Source organism: Amborella trichopoda, chromosome 11 (assembly GCF_054954075.1).
Source record: "Amborella trichopoda isolate Santa Cruz 75 chromosome 11, AtrichopodaSantaCruz75HAP2 v2.0, whole genome shotgun sequence".
Taxonomy (NCBI): domain Eukaryota; kingdom Viridiplantae; phylum Streptophyta; class Magnoliopsida; order Amborellales; family Amborellaceae; genus Amborella; species Amborella trichopoda.
Genome location: NC_142346.1, coordinates 43580882 through 43600499, shown reverse-complemented (window position 1 = coordinate 43600499; position 19618 = coordinate 43580882). Strand labels below are relative to the sequence as shown.

Genomic DNA, 19618 nt, shown 5'->3' with positions numbered 1-19618 from the left:
AGAAAAAAATGAGTTTTTATGGATAAAAAGCGAGATTGGGTTTCTAGAAAGAGCTAGAATGGGTTTAGAGAGAGAGAGAGAGAGATTGATTGATTGATTGATTGAATTTATTGAGATATAATGGGTTTTTAGAGATAGAAAGAAATAATGGGTTTTTTAAGAGAATGAGATATTGGGTTTTCAGAGAGAGAGGCTTGGTTTTTAGAAAAAAAGAGATACTGGATTTCTAGAGATAAAATGAGTTTTTAGAGAAAGAAAGAGATATTGGATTTTTAAGAGGAGAGATTGGGTTTCTAGAGAGAAAATGAGTTTTTAGAGAGCGAAAAGAGATTGGGTTTCCTGAGAGAAAATGGGTTTTTAGAAAGAGATTTGATTTATAGAGAGAAGAGATGATGGGGTACGGTAAAATACTTTAGGGTTTTTTATGCCGATTGAAAGAAAAATAGAAAGATGGCCTACCGTGAAATACGATGGGGAATTAGAGATCTGTACGAAAATTTTCCCAAAATTAATACTAGAGAGCGGAAAAAAGGGAATTTGCCTTAAAAAAATAAATTGATTTTAGAGAGGGGCAGAAAGGAAATCGAAAGCCCGAACCTTATAGAACCAACACCCTTAAATTAATTTTAGAGAGGGCTAAACTCGCCTCAAAAGAATTAAATTAATTTTTAAGAGAGGTAGAAAGGAAATTGGCCTCAAAATAATTAAATATGCCCACCACTTCCATTACACCAAAACAGACAAAAATAAGCATTTGCAAGATTTGTTTGTCTTTCCCCTTTGCAAATGTAGCTTCAGATCTCATTGGAATTAAAATCCAATTGTTGGGCTTCTATCCTTGAACATGACAACAGATATGCTTCTATGATGCTAAAAGAGCTGCACTTTTGCAGCTTTTTCACTGAATTAATCTCACTCCCTAACTACCCAAAAAAATTGTATCTTCCTCACATATGATATGGCACTAAGTCAATTGTTTCTCCCTCATGCCCTTTTCAACAACTCTCCCTAGGACCCAAATCATACTTTCTCTCTTACAACACTCTCCTCACTCTTTTGCCTCCATTAAACTTTTACATGCCCAATTAGTCATAGTGGGCCTGTCCCAAAACCCATTTTTTGCAACCAAAATTATCAAAGGTTACTCTGAGACGGGCTATTTGCCTGGTGCACAGAAGGTGTTTGATGGAATTCTTGAAAGAAATTTCAATTCATGGAAAGCCATCATTTCTGCTTATTCTAGAAATACTTCTCACTCCAAAACTCTGGATTTGTACTCTCTTATGAAGTCTGAAGGTTTTGGGGTTGACAGCTTGACATGTACAGTAGCACTCAAGGCTTGCACTAGCTTGTCTGATATAAAAAATGGTTTTTCTATCATCCGTGATGGCATCGATCATGGGTTCGATAAATATGGTTTTTTTGGGAGCACCATTATCAACTTCTTCGTGAAATTTGGTAAAATCGACAAAGCACGAGTGGTTTTTGATCAAATTCTGGAGAGAGAAAGAGATGTAGCATGCTGGAACTCTATGATTAATGGGTATGTTCAAGTGGGTGATCTCTATGAAGCATTTCAATTATTTAGAGAGATGCGAAGGACTGGAATTAAGCCTAGTCCTGTCACTATAACCAACCTGGTTCGAGCCTGTACTATTTACCAAAGCTCGAAGCTCGGGTCATGCATTCACGGTCATGTAGTTTCAAACCAAATGTGTAACGATGTTCTTGTGATGACATGCACGGTTGATATGTACAGTAAGCTGGGAGAAATCTATACAGCTCGACTGGTTTTCGATAGGATTGGTAACAAGAATTTGGTCTCTTGGAATGCCATGATTTCTGGTTATGCTCAAAATGGCTTGGCAATTGAAGCCTTGTCTCTCTTTCAGGTAATGTTGGATGCCAATGTTGGATTTGAATCTGCAACTCTGGTGAGCCTACTTCTTGCTTGTTCAATGATTTCAGGCTTGAACCATGGGAAGAGCATCCATTGTTTGATAATTCGAAGAGGAATCTATTGTAATTTGGTTGTGGGTACAGCCATGGTTGATATGTATGCAAAGTGTGGAGGCTTAGAAGCTTCTCGATGTGTTTTTGATAGAATGCCTGATAAAAATTTGATATCTTGGACCGCCATGGTTGCTGGCTATGCTCAGAATGGTTTTGCGATGGAAGCTTTTCAAATCTTTGGTTTGATGCAATCTGAGGGGTTGGAACCAAATAAGTTCACCATTGTTAGCTTGCTCCATGCTTGTTCTCATTTAGGGTCACTTCTCCAAGGGAGAAGCATCCATGGTTATATGATTAGTCACGGGTTTGAATTGGAGGTGGTCGATCTTACTGCACTCATATACATGTATGCGAAATGTGGGAAAATATGCCATGCAAGGAGGTTATTTGATGACTATTTCTCCATAGATGTTAATAAATCTCACTCTGGTGATCCTTCACTCCCTAGGAACAATGTTGAAAGATCATATGATGCTCCTCTCTATAGAGCTTGTGCTTGTGCTGCGAGATTCAATGTATCTCACTCTAGAGACCATTCTAGCCATTCATTTGCCAGTTCCCTCTCCAGGGAAAGTTCTGGCCCCTTATTAGATGGATCCCTCTATAAAGGCAGTACTGAACTATTGCTTGATGGTTCTCTCTCTAGGGTTTTTAATGAGAGATCATTCACTGGTTCACACTCCGGAGATGTGATTTTGTGGAATGCAATGATCATCGGCTATGGGATGCATGGCTTGGCACACAATGCTATCAAAATTTATGAGCAGATGTTAGAGAGAGGATTGAAGCCCAATGAAACTACATTCATTTCACTTCTATCAGCTTGTAGCCATGGTGGATTAGTTGAACAGGGGAATTATTATTTCAAATCAATGACCAAAGACCATAACATCTCTCCTAACCAGAAGCATTATGCATGTATGGTTGATATTCTTGGTCGAGCAGGCTTTATTGAGAAAGCTAAAACCACGATAGACACTATGCCCTTTGAACCAGAACCCATTGTTTTAGAAGCCATGCTCAGTGCTTGTAGAACTTATAAAAGAACTGAAATGGGCATTCGAATAGCAGAGAGATTACTCTATTTGGACCCCCAAAATGCCGGAATTTATGTGCTTTTATCAAACATTTATGCCGGAGCTGGGAGATGGGGAGATGTTGAAAAGGTGAGAAGTTTGATGAGAGAGAGGGGGTTAAGCAAGACACCAGGTTTTTGTCTCATAGAAATTGGTAACAGGGTCCATGGGTTTTTAGCAGGAGATAAGACCCACCCTTTTTATATTGAAATAGAGAGGGTATTGGGCTTTCTTTCTCTAGAATTGGAGCAATGTGGTTATGTTCCGGATACAAGCTCGGTGTTGCATAATGTTGAAGAGGATGTGAAGGTGAAGATGCTTGGGGGTCATAGTGAGAGGTTGGCCATCGGATTTGGGCTTATAAGCACACCTATTGGAAACATAATTCGAATCACAAAGAACCTTCGGGTTTGTGGGGATTGTCACACATGGACTAAGTATGTGTCGAGGATTGTTAACAGAGAGATTATCGTTCGAGATGCTAATCGATTTCATCATTTTATTGATGGTGAATGTTCTTGTGGGAATTACTGGTGATGATTACAGCAAGGATTTGTAAATATTGATTTATCCTACAACCATACTAAAAGTCCAATTTCCATGTAGCTCACCAACAAGGCACAGTTGGAGTTTTGCAAGTTGGTGTCAGTTCCAGTAGATAAAGCAAAGGTTGTTTCTTGGTAAAACTTTAAGGAAATTTTATTACTTTTGGAAATTGGATTCTTTGGGTTGCCATGCATATAATGATCTTGGTTTTGTCATTTTGCCCCAAAACATGTGCTTTTTTGGCAGTTCCTCCTATTATTATTATGGTGCTATCAGTTGATTGTCATATTATTGGTGGTTAGGTGTCTTTTTCTTGTTGCAGGTTGGTGCTAACAAAAATTTACTTGTAAAGGATCACACTCATACCTTCATTAATAAAGGAAGCCAAGTTGATGGCATGGTCTATGATGATTGTCAATTTCTATACGTTGATGTTGGACTTAATATGGAATAGCTAATAATGGTCTGTATTTGTAACAATCCTAAACTTTCAAAATAAATAAATAAATAATTCTTTATAGTGTGATGGTCCATATAAGTATTATGGTCCTTAGGGACCATCACCACTTTTGTTGATATTTTCCTTTCATATACCACGTCCTTTAGTTGATGTGGGCCTTAAATGTTTCATGTATAATATTATTGTCACCTCATGTATGAGGTGGATAGGTGAGGACTCCCATCCTAGAAAACTTTTGTATAAGCTCTCCCAATACACTGAGATCTTTCTCTCTCTAGTCGAAACGCAGTGAGCTCTTTCTCTCTCTAGCCAAATTTTACTTAAAGTCCCACTCAAGCACTCAAATATTATAGGTAAGTGACTTCATTATCTTGAAAAATAATCCGTTCTTTTTAAAAATAAAATGAAATAATTACTTCTGTTTATTATCATGAATTTTTGGCGCGATAAATTTTATGCGCAAGCGACCTCATTATTTTGAAAAATAATATTTTTAATAAAATTGTGATAATTTATCTATGTTAGAAATTTTAAATGCTGTAAATTCTTAGAAATAAATTTATTTATTTTTCTCGTCTATTGTTAGAAAATTGTAGATACTGTAAAATTATTAGAAATAAATGTGATATTTCTGCTTTTAGTAAAATTGTGAGATTTCTTGCTACTGGTTTTTAATATTTAGACATTGTAAATTTCATGTGCAAATGACTGCCTTATTATTTGAAAACTGATATTTTTGCAATTGATGATAGTATTATCTGTGAAATGTTTATTTACGAATTGACATCCTATAAATTGTGATAATTCCGTATTCTTGAATTTCTATAAGAGTTTTTCTATACATATTTGATTGGCAATTATGCTAGAATGTCTTTACGAACTGCTACCTTTCTAAATTTGAGCCCAAAATATTTGCCCGGTTATTTTTGAAATGTTATTGAAAGTGACTGTTATTAATGATTTCAGTGAAATTCATATTAATAATTTTAGTGATATGTTGAGTACATGATATTGTTGCTTTCAAATGTTTAAAGAGATTTAAAAATACTTTAAGTATGCAAGTGGAATCATCCGGTTTGCCGGTGAGGTATAAGTGGACCTATCCGGTATGCCAGTAGGGATTAAGTGGACTCATGCGGTATGCCGATGAGGTATAAGTGGACCTGCAGGGATTAAGTGGACCCATCAAGACGCTGATGGGGTATATAGGTGACCTACTTGGGACGCCAGTAGGGTAATTTGTGAAATCCTTTGAATTATGCACTGCCGTTAAAATGTTTTATGCATTTTAATTATTCGGATTATACTTAATTATGCATTTTTGAAAGTGAAACTGTTAATGCATTTATGTTAATAGATCTCCTTTTTGAAAATATTGATATCTTTCAACCATGATTATTTTTTGGATTATGATGATCACTTACTGAGTAGCTAAACTTATCAAATTATGGTAAATATTTTTTTTCAGGATAACTGCGGTTTCAGTTTGAATGCTCGTCAAGATTAACTCTAGAAGATATTGTAGTTGTGTTTAAACTTTCTTTTGTTACTTTGTAAGAATTCGCCATTGTAAATTTGTCCTAAAAAGGGATGTATTTGACTGTCACATCTCAAGAATATCAGTATTGTAAATTCTTGGGGTGTGACAGTATTACATTGGTATTCTTCTTGTACTGACATTATAGTTTTGGTGCAGAACTTGATTTTTGGTTTCCCATTGGGGCTCCAGTGCATGGTATCAGAGCTTTTTTATCTACTAATCAGCTCAAGGTAGCTTCATTCTTTGCATGGTTCCTTTCGTGTAAAGAGTCCTGGAGCTAAACAAGATGCTTTTGCAGTATTTTATTTTGTAAATCTGATGCATGATGTTCTGCGTGTTAGGAGAATATATTGGCATTGCTATATGTACTCTTATATCTGTACTTGCTGTATTCTTTTTTCACTTTTTATCTAGCCTTTTGAGTGGGATTGCAGGCTTTCCATTATGCACTCTTACCATATGTGTCAATGATGTTTCAAAACCATATTGTTGAAAAGAACATTTCATATCTCTCTCATGTGAGAGAGTGGATGCATCATCATTCTCTTTGTCATGCTATGGTGGCAACCTTGATTTGGGCTGGATCCTGTGGTCGTTAAGGAACTTTATAATACCTTGAGGTAATCTTTGATATGTGAAACATATAGAAGACTTAAATTTGTAATGATCAACTTGAAACATTCTTTTTTCATAACTGGAAGTGTTTCTCATCTTCAACATGATAAAAGTCATAAAACCTCATACAACCGCTCCTCTTATCTTCTCCTATGATGGCTTTAGGTTACTAATCTACAATATTATGTGAGTGAAATTTCATCATGAGGATAGTAAACTTAATGTAATGTCCGAGGATGCCATCATCAAGCCATCATATTTGGGCTCTTCACCACTAAGACAGAGGCCTCCCTGTTACGCATGCTAAAGGCTTCTCCTGATGCTTACTTGATTGGCCCCATGAGAGTACATAACAGATAGATGAGGGAGGTATTATAAGGCATTCTTTATCCATGTGAGTTCCATGAGAGTTTTTGCTCATGAGTAATTAGTGGTATAATACGTACGAAAAAACAAGTGAAGTAATGCTACGTTTCTTAATTCATTCCTATTCATATATGAGTGTGGTTTGTATAAGGCTGATGCCCTAAACAAATCAACGTACGGCACACCTTCAAATAGTATCGAAAGGTGTTGTTTAAGATCTGAAAGTCTGTGTAATGGCCTAAAAATTTATTTTTATCAAGCAGATCTATGAACACTTGAAAATCTTGAAAATTGATTGTCTAGAAAATGTATTATGAGATGCACTATTTCCAATACTTGAAATTCATTTTTTTTCATGTTCCTACATCTTGAGGTAGAGATGATCGATTTCAAGATTTTTGGGCATCAAAACAACCTCTTGTAGTGAATCTTTGAGGTATGCCGTACTTTGATTGTTTAGGGCCTCGCCCTTATATAAACGTTTTCCTTCTTATATTGGCTTTAGGCATAAATGTATCTTTTTACGTTTGCAGATTCCACCTCAGATGGGGATTTAGGGAGATATTGTATGATTACTTGGAAGATGGTGGAGCCTATGTAACTAAAAGTTCAATTTCCACCAGCCCACCCCCAAAGGCACAGTGAGAGAGACAGAGAGAGAGAGGTGCTATGTTAAAGCATTCCCCTTAATTCTAATCATTGTTCCGCGCCTTAGATATATAAGTTAGGTTTATTATTGGTGCTTTCATATATAAAAAGAACAAAAAAGAAAATTTCAAAAAAGAAAAAAAGAAAAAAGATAAACAACAACAGATAGATCTATGTGAGAAGTTGATTGTGGAAAGTTCTTTTTGGTATTTTTGCTTTAGGGAAACTACATGAGGAGGTTAATGTTCTCTTACGAGGAGTGGCTGCATTATTCTTTTTGCAATAAAGAAAGGTGAAATTCACATCACCAGAGAGAATATTCAAATCTCATTTTTCTCTTTTGTCTCAAATCTCATAATTTTCTTTTTCCACCTTCCTGCATCAGATACCATACATTCCTTTTCATAAGTTTGCTAAAAATTTATTTTTTCGATGAAGTCAACAAAATATCGAGATGTATGTTGAATTTTTTTTATTTTTATTTTTGTTAAACTTTATAAGCATAACTAAAAACAGCCATATTATGATCTACTACTTAGTCTACGTAGTCTGAAAATTCAGAACTCGAACCATTAAACTATGATAGCTATGGCAGGTTTAAGCTTGTTAGTGTTAAACTCTTAATTCTACATGATGCAAGATTTCCGAACACATGATAAAATTTAAAACAAGTATGAAAAGAACAATTTTAAAGGATCAAAACTGTGTATGCAATCTCTTGGTTGGGATCAAAACATGCACCTAGTTTGAAAATTTTTACATTTCTGTACATTGCTAACCATATTACCGTACATATATGACTGAAACTTAATAAACTGTACATGGTATTGCCTATGATATGAGAGAGAGAGAGAGAGAGAGGCTGTACAAAGAGATCCATTATCACAGGTGAGAGAGAGAGAGAGAGAGAGGCTGTACAAAGAGACCCATAATCACAGGTGAGCTCATTCTTGTAGTTTTTCTTTATGGAGATTTTAACCTGTTTAAACGTAACGTTGTCTGCAACAAAAGCAAGTAGAAAAACCACGTTAAAAGAAACTAAAATCAGGAATAAAATGTAGAACAATGCGAATGTGAAGCACAAACACTGACCAGAAAAGCATGGATCTCTTCCAGGAAGGGTGTGAGGGATGAAACCAAGTTCTTCAGTTTCTCTTTAACTGCATCATTGTCCTCTCCATCTTCTGTTATTGTTTTGAGAAAGGTTTTCCTATCAGGAACCAACTTCAAAGCCACCTGCACATTTCCAGAATCAGTTTTCTTTAGTTCAACAACAACAGCCTCTCTCTCTCTCTCTCTCTCTCTCTCTCTCTCTCCATCACAGTCCAACCCATTACTCGGGCTCTGAGAAATCAAATGACCATATCGATCACAATATATTTTCCATTGTTGTTTCACAAGCAACTTACCTCAAAGGCCCTTGATGAGATCCAGCCATGCCATGGCTTTAATGTGGCATCATAAGACTCCTTGACCACCTGCACGAGATCATGATCCGAATTCTCCATTAGTTTTTCGAGGAATGAGGCGGCGAAGTCCAAAGACCTGTAGTAGCATAAACAAGGATAAATATGAAAGAAGAATCCGGTAATTTGCCTTAAGTTAATCAAGGTTCTCCTTAAGGGGAAGGAAGGGCTTCAACACTGCCATTTTTCCCTCAAGAAGGAGGTTCATGTTCGCCCTGAGTGATTCAGTATGGCTGGTTAAGATTTCATGAAGTAGAAAACTACATGTAGTGTGCTGTACATTCCCTTACATCACTCAAGTTTCTAGCATATATAAACTTTTTCCATGTATAAGACAATATTTTGTAGATGTAAAGTTTTCATTTCAGTCAATTTGATTGAATTATATGTATTTTTGCAGATGTAAAGTTTTCATTTCAGTCAATTTGGTTGAATTTTATGTCTTTTTTAATTATTATAAAAATATTGATAACATTGAGAAATTAACACTTCCTTGAGGGTGTGTCTGATTTTGGAAAGCCGCATCTTCATGGAGTTATGAAGTGGCAGCTTCTGTGGGGTAGTGGAAGCTGCCAACTCCCAGTTTTCACGTTTTTTTCAAAGCTGCGGGAAGCATGAGTTTCCAAAATACCGCAGTTCTCCCGGAGTCAAACATGGGAAGTGCTACAGTTTTTGGGAAGCTGTGACTTCCGGAGTTGCAGCTTCTTGATATCAAATTCGCCCTCGGAGATCTAATCCTTGGCTCAATATAAACATAATGGAGTTTCTTCAAAGTCTCTCGATTTACCGAGGAACAGTAAAGAGAAATCCGATTTTGCTATTGCACTTCTCATGGGGCGTGACCATTACATAAGTGAAATATTTTTTCATAATAAAGGAAAATTTGTTAAAATACACCTAAGGTATTAACTATTCAACATTTTACTCCTCTGTTTTGATTTGATTTCAAAATGTCCAATCAATATACGCATGATTTTGAGTTTAAATAGTAGAAAAGTGTAAAAATTTTGAATACTTTAAAAGTAAGGTGTAGTTTGATAAGTTTTTCTTTCATAAATTCTTGAGAAATTTATCAAAATACAGTTTGCTTTTCAATTATTGAACATTTTATGTTTTTTTTGCGATTCCAACTCAAAATTATGTATATTTTAATGAGTATTTTGAAAATAAATTAAAACATATGGGTATAATGTTAAATAGTTAATATCTTAGGTGTCTTTTGATAAATTTACCTAATTGTTTTTGGGAAATCAATATATTCTCCCTTATAAGGAATATTTGTTGCATTTTTTTAATATATATATATATATATATATATATATATATATTTGTCCTTGGTATAATAATTTAACATGTTCCCTCTGGGAACATCCTTTGTTAATGGGCTTATTATGTTTATTTCTTTACGTAAACACAACAAGTCTATTAACAAATGATGTTGTTATAGAGAGTATGTAGCATAGGTATCATGAATCCTGAACCTATGTTATATGCTCTTTATAGCAACATCATTTGTTAATGGGCTTGTTGTGTTAACATAAAGAGATAAAACATGAACTATCTGTCTAATTTAGATCAAATAAGCTATTAACTATCTGAACTAGATCCCACACTTCAGAGTATTTTATTTTTTATTTTTATTTTATAAATTATATGAATATGAAAGTTGGTACGTGCTATATCTCAATGGGACGCACCTAAAATAAATATAAAAAAATGTTTTCAATAAAATAAAATAACCAAAATACCCATGAAACTTTTAAGGGTATTTTGATCATTTTATTTTATCGAAAATATTATTTTTATATTTTTTACAAATGCGAGTTTAAGAGAGGAGTGGATTCACAAAATTTGGTATCAAAATATTTTATATTAAAATGAAAATAAAATAGTGTAGATGCCTGACAGCTAGACAAGGGGAAGTTTTTAACTACCATACATTAGGGGAATTATGGAAAGATTGCCCTTTACTTAATACCAAATTTTTTTATAATTTTTAAAGTTGCTCGATGTTTATTGTTATTTAGCTAGAAAAAAATAATGGGAGACAATCATTCAATTTATTTCATGTGTTTTGATTCTTTCCTGATACATGCATTTGATCTACATTTAAAGATTATCATCATCGGAGTACTATCCCAATTATTTGGGTCCGGCTACACAAATTGTATTCTGCCATTTTGCTCTATCTAGAGCCATACCCTCAGCAAGACTATGAGTCCCCATATATTTTGTTACTACTTCTATTCATGTCCTTTTGGGTCTTTCCCTTTTCCCTTCTAGAGACTCCTATTCGAACTAAATCGCACCTCCTAAGCGGTGCCATATTGGGTCGATATTGCATATAGCTTGCTCACCTAAGTCTATTTTTTCTCATCTTACCGCCTATTGAAGTCACATCTAAGTTCTCTTGAATGTGTTCATTTCAAATCTATCATTTCTTGTCTTGCACTTATCCATCTCAATATTCTCATCTCAGTTACACTCATCACGTGATTATGTTGCTGCTTAACCACCCAATATTCAGTCTCATAAAACAAAACTGGTCTCACAGTTGTCCTAGAGAGTTTCACCTTTTTCTTTATTAATATGCAGCATTCACTTGAAACTCAATATGTACATCTTCATTTTGTCCACCCGGCTCTAATTATATGGCGACATGTTTCTCAATCTCTCCATTTCCTAGATTGTTGACCCAAAACATAAAAAATGCTCTCTTTTAGGTATTTATTGTTCAACAATCTTAACTACTTCATCATTTCTAGTCCAATTATTACTGAACTTGCATTCCATATTGGATCCACTTTAAAAAATTATAACAAGTAATTATGAATTAAACTTTTCTAGTTTTATCTAAGGGCAATACCTCAAATAATGATCAAATAGTTCAATAATCAATTAAATCTCCATTTACTCATGGAGCTAAATATTAGAACCCAATTCATATAAAATATAGGAACGGCCTATATATCAACGGTTCCTTTTTCTCAAACGGTTAAGTTCACATGTTGATGGGCCTAACAAGCAACATAAGAACAGTCAGTCTATCGACCGTCCAACGTTGACAACGGATGCTTGAAGTGATGCCTGCAGTTCCCTGGTTGTAAATGACAATGCATCGCCAATTATTCTTTTTAAGTTCGTGAGTTCAAATGCATACTATGATCTCGCATGAGCATATAGTGTATCTACTCCCCCAAATCAAAAGACCTGTTTGGGAAGATTGAACTACTCAAGAATTGCTGGATGATTATTTTCGAGAAAAGAAGAAATTTGAATTGATTTTATTGCACTTGGATGTGGCCTTTCAAAAATCGGTCAGTCCTTTTTTTTATGGTGAGACATTATATTTTCTAGTGCATAGAGAGTCAATTTGGAATTTTTTCCACCAAGGTTAATCTATGGGTTGAAGAGGTTAGAGCACTAAAATTCGAAGCCTCAAAATTCCTGTTATATTAGTAGGAGTGGTAATGGACCCAGCTTGACTTGAAACCCGAAGAGTAGACCTGCTCTGGATCCGATTCCCATATCGTTTTTTGTGTTTGGGTCTGGGTCCAACACTATCCGACCCATTGCAACGCCTATATATTAGGTTTTACCTGAAGGAGTAAATGGACAGAATTTTCCTGCAGGAGTGTAAAATCATTTAGCTATAAAAAAGGGCAAACGTGCCATTTCAAATATATATTTGTCCGAGGGCAAGAACATGGATTTCAGCTCAGAGGTTATTAATGTAATTAAGGGTGGATGGAAATGGCATTCTAGTCTTTACGTTTTAAATTCGCCCCCCCTTGTCATTTCACATGACGAAAGACGTTACTTAGATGTGAAATCAACAACCGTTGGAGAAATATGTGAAAGTGACCTTTCTTCTCTTTATTTATTTATTTATTTATTTGTTTTTTGTTTTCTGATTTTATATGTGGTTTTTGTCTTTGGAGTTGCCTTTTCTCTCTTACATTTTTGTTTATTTTTTTTATACGAAATTAACACTTATTTTTCGTTATCATCGGAGATTTTTCACACCCAGCTATTAAAGATATGTTATTCGAATATTGATCTGCCATTCAGCTCTGTTGAACGATATCCACTGAGTGACGCCATAAGTCTTGATATTTTTTGCACCATTTTTAATCATGCCCATTGGGCTTATCTCTTTCCCATGATCCATGATCCATGCTGTGATTAAAAAAAAACCAAAAAAAAACCAAATTCTCTCTCTCACGCACACCCACTCATAGTTTCATGCTCTCCCTCGCCCACCACATATCTCTCTCATAGTGTGTTTTCTAATTCATTTTGGCTTAGTAATCGGTTCTTTGAAATTTCAATCATAAAGCAATTTTTTGCACCGTTTTTTTATTATTAACATCAATATCAAATGACACCACTCCAATTATCCAGCTATTAGTCTAGTGGGGACATGGCATTCATCGAGCACACGCCAGTTTTTCTTTAGTCTATGTTGAAAAGGAAATGTGTCATTTCACTTAAATTTCAAACTAAAATAAATTTTTTTATTGGGTGGATACAATTTTTGGAGGGGAAGTTATTTCACCCATGTTTTGGCTATGAGAAATTAGGAGTTATTTCTTTAGTAAATTTCAAGTTGGTCATTTCTTTATAGATTTAAAAAAAAAAACAAATTGTATGTAATAATCTAAAGGATAAATTTTCGTAGCATTTACAATTTATTTTAATTAGACGGTATAGATTTGATATTATTTAAAAAAAAATAATAGATTTTGGCATTGTTTTAATAAGATAAATTAAATTTCTTCCGTCTAGCTAAATAGACTGTGCACAAGATTGTAGCCTTACATCCACAAATAAAGATGCTACCGATACAAACCGAATCCTTTTTTTTTCTTATGTACTTTATTGAGTAAAAAAGGTTTTAGATTATATTTTGAACAAATCTGGAATTTCTAAAAGACTATTAGTGATGTACTTATTATCTATTTGGTCAAAAAATATTACTATCATACTTAAATTTTTACTTTGATATGGTACTATTAGATTTCCCTTGCTATAAATAATTATGACATCTTTGTATGAAAGATAAATGATCTTATTCCATACAATCCCCATATTTATTGGATGAAGAAGTTTGTGTACCTTGTAAGCCATACTATAGCTCTTGTACAACTTGTGGGCTTTTTTGCTACTCCTTCTTCAGCTTCTTTTTTAACAATTTCAAATAAATCACAGTAAATTGATGGATTCGTGTCGTAAAATTTCTCCACCCTCTGTTAAAAAAAAAGAAAATTAAATCAAGAACTAAGAATATACAAAAAATCGAAAAATAATAACAAATCAAATAGTAAATTGAGAGAAAAATCATTTTGAAAAAATAAAATTTTATGTGAATTAGTAATTATTTTAACGATGCAAGATTTTTTTTAATTACGCATTTAGAAGCTTTGGGTAGAAATATGAGCAAGGAACTTTTTATAAAGAGAGAGAGTACCTGTACGTTTCTATGTAAATCCTGTCTCATCACAGCCATTGTAGGTCCAATCTTATCTGCCACAATAATTCAATAGATAAAATACGTAATATTTAGAGGAACTTCAAACCCAATAGCCACAAGGTTTCCCTGTCGGCAGAAACAAGAGAGAGAGAAGGGGGGGGGGGAGATTTTGCACAGTTTAGAGGTATTCTAGAGAGAGAGTTCCAGGACAGAGAGATAAAGATTTCACACAAAATACATGTCTTTCATAAAGAAAGATTCTACACAACATTAATGTTTTTTAGAGAGAAAAAGAAGCTTGTTCGGTTAAAAAAAACCAGTATTTATAGCAAACACAAAATAAAAGAACAAACCAAGAACTTGGAGCACAGAGTTGGAAACGTGAAGGAAAGGCTTGGTGGTGATTTGGGCATCTGGAGCTGGTTTTAAGAGAGAGAGAGCTTCATTTGCGCAAGTGATTGCAGATCTCTCCATCCCCTCCCCACTTTCTCTCTCTTCTCTTTCTCTCTCATCAAGCTCTCCTCTACCATACATGCCCATGAACATCAACATGATACAATCTTATATTGAGTTTTGAGCCATTTGTTTACTCAAGTCAACCATATGTATCGTTTATCGACTATGGTGTTTATTTCCCATTTCTAGTTTACATTCTTATCTGTTACTAATTACTCATATTATTCTAATCTTCCTTTTAAATGACCAAATATACAGCCACCAAATACATACTCAATTAAAATGATATTGATAAAAAACCCACTTTAAATATCAATTATTTAACATTTTACCCCTTTTTCAATTGGTGCGGTTTATATATCCTCAATTACAATCGAGGTATAACTCACCTTCATATCCTGTTGGAAGATGCAGTTTTTGTGTTGAAAGGGCTTACGATCGTCACAAATTTTAGTTTCACATCTAATTACTGAATTTTAAATTCCAAAATGGGAAAATATATAAAGAGATTATTTATTTTTAATACAAGGATGTTACAATCTTGTCTATCAAATTTTAAATTGTATACTTGTGAATGTATCATTGACTAGACCAAAAGTTCAAAAAAGAAATCTCAAACTTTGTGACACCCCCAAGCCATCCAATTTGACATCCAACGGCTAGTACTGATTGTGACCTTCTTGTATAAAAAATAAATAGTCTCGTAATATATAGTCCCTTCTAAAATTATATATATCGAGCATATTATAAACCCTTAAAATCCTTGAAATAGATAGTGGAGATAATGTTGTACAAGATATAATGTTTTTATGTTTCGAAGTTCATTTTATTTTTGAAAAAAGTTTATATAGAGTCGAGGCTCTAAAAAATTAAATTAGAGCTAAAAGAGGTTGTTTTGATGCCTAAATATCTTCAAATTTATCATCTCGACATCAAGATGCATGAACATGAGAAAAAAATGGATTTCAAGTTTTGGAGATAGTGCATCTTGTAATTCATTTTTTGACTGTCAATTTTCAAGATTTTCATAGATATGCTCGATCTATATTGTTTTTGAAGCTTTAAATTTTATAATTAGAGATGAAAATATATTTTATGGATATCACAAAGATTTGCAGTGTTGAAACCACATTTCTCGATACTATTTGAAGGTGGGCTCTACTTTGATTGTTTAGAGTCTCGGCTCTCTATACAAACCGCGCCCTTTATTTTTTCATATCCATAAATTTTAGAGTCTAACATGATAAATCGGAGGATTTTGATTAAGAAAAAGTTTATATAGAGCTGAGGCTCTAAACAATCAAATTAGAGCCCACCTCAATAATTTCCCTAGAAGAGGTTGTTTTGATGCCTAGATATCGTCAAATTGATCATCTCAACATCAAGAAACATGAACATGAGAAAAAAAAGGATTTCAAGTTTTAAAAATAGTACATCTTGTAACACATTTTTTGACCGTCAATTTTCAAGATTTTTCAAGTTCTTTATAGATCATCTTAATTTATACCATTTTTTAAGATTTCAATATTATCATTAAAAATGAAAATATATTTTAAGACCATCACAAAGATTTTAAGTATTGAAACCACATTTCTTGACACTATTTGAAGGTGTGCTTTACTTCGATTGCTTAAAGCCTCGGCTATATACAAGCTACACCCTTTTGGATATCCTTTTCGGGTGAAGTTTTGAGGTTGGCTTGAATTTTATAGTATAAGGTAGACACCTAATATAAACTCTTGGGTGTGGTTTCTATAAGGTTGCAACCTTAAACAATCTAATTAAGGCGCACCTTAAATTTTTATCATAACATGTAATTTTGTTGTAAAAAATTCTTAGTATTATATTAAAATTGATTTTCATACCTAATTAAAAAAAATTTAAATTTAATAAATGGTTAAAATCAAGTAGATCTATAAATATATGAAAATATTGAAAATAGATGGTCTAGATAATATATTGCAAGATGCACTATTTTTAGACTCAATAACATTTTTTTTTTCATATTCATACATCTCACTGTCGAGATGATCGATTAGAGGGTTTTTCAATATTAAAACAACATTTTCGATAGATTTTTGAGGTGCATATGTGATTCTACATTTTAAAGCTGCAACCTTATATAAACTTTTCCCTAAACTTTTTCCTTAAAACAAAATACCCCTAAAATTTCCACTACAATAGTTGATGATTTGTATATTTCTTTTATTATTATTATTATTGAATGTTTGTTGTTGATTTGTATCTGATTTTTAATGTGATTTTTGACATTAAATTAAAAAAAAAAGAATAAGATGGTAAATAGTTGATCTCTCGAGTTATTTTGATAAATTTATCTTAAGCAATTTTAGAATATTGACGCCTTCGTAATTTTCCCTTTTGACAAGGGTATTTAAGTAAAATATAATTATAGAATTATTTTTTGTAAGTCAGGATATGTTATGAAAGTCTGTTTTGGGTTGATCGCCAGTGGTCAGGAGTTTTGGCTTGGATTCACTAAATAAATGAGTTTTACATAGTAAAATAGTTTTTTTTATAATATGATATTCGAGAATGATCAAGGCAGAAAATGACGTGGCATCTGACCTACCCCTCTCTCCAAAGATGAGTTCTCATTGTTCAATGAATATCAAGCTGGATATAGGGAAAACAATGATTAGGAACTTTAGAGAATCGGCTCTTCCAACTCACCCAAAATACAAATCTAAAATTTTTAGATATACTTAAAGAAACAATTCGAAATAAAATGAAGCTTCTAAAAATTAAATAAAAAAAAAAAACAACTTCAAAAACTTCAAATAAATTTTAAAAAGTCTAAACAATAGATTTTTAAAAAATGATTATAGTTGGGGACATTTAAAAATATGAAATTATAGATTATACCAAAAAATTCACCGATATTTATCAAAAACATTCAAAATATATATAAAAAGTTATAGAACAATCCTATATTTTTTGTATTTTTTAAGATTTTTTTAATTTTTAATGTATCTCAAGAGGTACACACAACTCGGGGTAACTCGGACTTGCATGTATGGCAAGTGCCGAATATACTTGTTCAAAATCTAAAATAATTCAAGGGAAAATATTTGGTTGTACGGTACTACCAAATTTGCTACAAAATCTTTTCCCTTGAATACTAGTATCGCATGACCAAATTTGACATTTGGCCCAAGGGCGAAAATACCGTATTAGGTTTTTTTTCTTTTTCCTTTTTTCTACCCCAAAACTTTCAAATTATGTTTATTAAATACTAAAATCAATTTAGAAACCAAAAAGAAAAGTAAAATTAACTTGGACTAACAAAATACTCCAAATCAAGTCTCACTCCATGATCGACTTAGGACTGCTTAGACAACGAGATCTAAGGTTTTGAAAGCTCAAAAAATCTTTTTCTTTTTTATTAAAGGACTCAGTTTCTATGCAGCCAAGCTATGTAGAAATGGGGGCCCATTAATAAATCTATTTTTGAGATGGATTTTTTGACTTAATTTTTAAGGACATGCAATCTCTAACATAAAGATCATGAATATGCAAAAATAAATAAATTTTAAAAACTAAAAATAATAATTCTAGTAAGAAAACATTTAAACTATTAGTCTCCATCGTTTTTAGATGGAACACCTACTTGCATCTATCTTTAAGATGGATGCTTTACATTTTTTAGACCGCATATATAGTGATGCACTCCACCCCACATAAAACAATTTTCCTTTATTAAATGGATCACAAGGTGTATCAAAGATGTTTAAAAGAACTACAAGTCATAGGAACCCATAAATAGTTATTTTGCCCACGGGATCAAGTGTAAAAAAAAACAGAAAAAGGAAGAAAAAAGAAAGAGCTTCAAATCAATCCCCCTCAAAATATTGACCAGAAACCGTTTAGTTAATGCAGGATTAAAACCAGGGTTTAAGAGCTCAAATTTGGTTCTCTTAAAAAACTTTGTTCAGTACGCGAATAAAACATAATCTAAAGATGACAGAGGTATGAAAATTTTGTAGGATGGACTGATAGTAGAGGCATTTACGAATAGGTGAAACTGAGACCTGGATAATCAGAAGACAGGAATGAAGTTAACCAAATAAATGAGAGAGATAATAAAGTTAAAGAAAAAAGTAATGAGGCGCTTGAAAATACAGTTAGCAAAGTCGATTACGACAGAGGAGTGACAGTTTAATGAACAATGAGTGCGACCAGACAAAGTACTAGATCTCATTCCCAACCAAGTTGTTGTCATGGAACATTTGAGGACTGGGACTGGTTGAAATGAGGAATGCAAGAATTCCTCATTTTTTGGTTTGTATGTTTAGTTTGGACATGCTTGTTTTGCACGAAAGTAGGAAAAACAGCACCCTCTTCTGGATGTTCATCAAGTGGGCTAGCACAGTGGTTCGGTGTTGCAGCCGACGGAAGTTGAGGAATTTGGGTGGCAGGGGGCATCCAAGTCTTAAGAGGATACAATTTTGTAATTGGAGATCGGGTGGGCTCAAGTTGTTTTCAAGATCAATTCCAAAGGGTCCAATAGCCTTGATTGCGGATTACGGTCCTAACCGACCTTCCAACATGTGGGATGCTTACTGTTTTTTGCCTCCTCACTTGTATAGGGGGACTTTAGTGTTCTTTGTTCACCCAATTGATCAGTAATAGTGCTCATCTTTCACCCAGTATGAGTTAGTGTAATGAATTTATTACTAATTTCCAAGTTCTGGATATTCCAATGGCGGTATCAAATCTACTCCGTCGAACCATAACAAGTATCCCAATTTCTTCTAAACTGGCTATGATTTTAATTGTTTTTTCATGGGAGGCCCTCTTCACAGACATCAGGTCTAGGGATTTACCAAAAATCCTCTTAAACCATACACCTATCTTCCTTAATACATTAAAACCTAGGGAATGCGCTTTCATATATTGGATTTCACATCTAAAAGCTAAAAAAGATTGTAAACTCCTTGT

At 33.6% G+C, this 19618-nt stretch overlaps 1 protein-coding gene and 1 pseudogene across 6 annotated transcripts; one reads left to right on the top strand and one right to left on the bottom strand.

Moving 5' to 3' along the window:
* Positions 1–595: 595 nt before the first annotated feature.
* Positions 596–7594, top strand: LOC105421745 (pentatricopeptide repeat-containing protein At3g26782, mitochondrial pseudogene; annotated as a pseudogene). Of its 4 annotated transcripts, XR_016043535.1 has the most exons (5): positions 596–3758; positions 5792–5865; positions 6994–7052; positions 7150–7280; positions 7486–7594. The product of XR_016043535.1 is annotated as a pentatricopeptide repeat-containing protein At3g26782, mitochondrial pseudogene, transcript variant X3 (transcript). The 4 variants fall into 4 exon arrangements; XR_016043534.1 differs by having other exon boundaries at positions 7150–7594; XR_016043533.1 differs by lacking the exons at positions 6994–7052; positions 7150–7280; positions 7486–7594 and having other exon boundaries at positions 5792–6173.
* A 392-nt stretch (positions 7595–7986) lies between these two features.
* GLTP2 (glycolipid transfer protein 2) lies at positions 7987–14728 on the bottom strand. Of its 2 annotated transcripts, none has more exons than XM_006858392.4 (6): positions 14557–14728; positions 14201–14256; positions 13849–13979; positions 8674–8809; positions 8357–8500; positions 7987–8263 (listed from the first exon to the last, which is right to left on the bottom strand). In XM_006858392.4, exons 1-6 carry the CDS (start codon positions 14675–14677, stop codon positions 8228–8230), a joined length of 624 nt encoding a protein of 207 aa, XP_006858454.4. In that variant the 5' UTR covers positions 14678–14728; the 3' UTR covers positions 7987–8227. The 2 variants fall into 2 exon arrangements, with proteins under 2 accessions (XP_006858454.4, XP_088706781.1); XM_088850655.1 differs by having other exon boundaries at positions 8674–8742.
* Between the last annotated feature and the right edge of the window lie 4890 nt (positions 14729–19618).

Bases quoted from the DNA above. Each gene is read 5' to 3' on its own strand.
- GLTP2 (XM_006858392.4), bottom strand. From the start codon at position 14,677: ATGGAGAGATCTGCAATCACTTGCGCAAATGAAGCTCTCTCTCTCTTA. The intron at 13,980-14,200 runs GTACTCTCTCTC...TTTTTTTAACAG, and splicing joins ATTTACATAGAAACGTACAG to AGGGTGGAGAAATTTTACGA. The intron at 8,264-8,356 runs GTCAGTGTTTGT...CTTTTGTTGCAG, and splicing joins AAGAGATCCATGCTTTTCTG to ACAACGTTACGTTTAAACAG.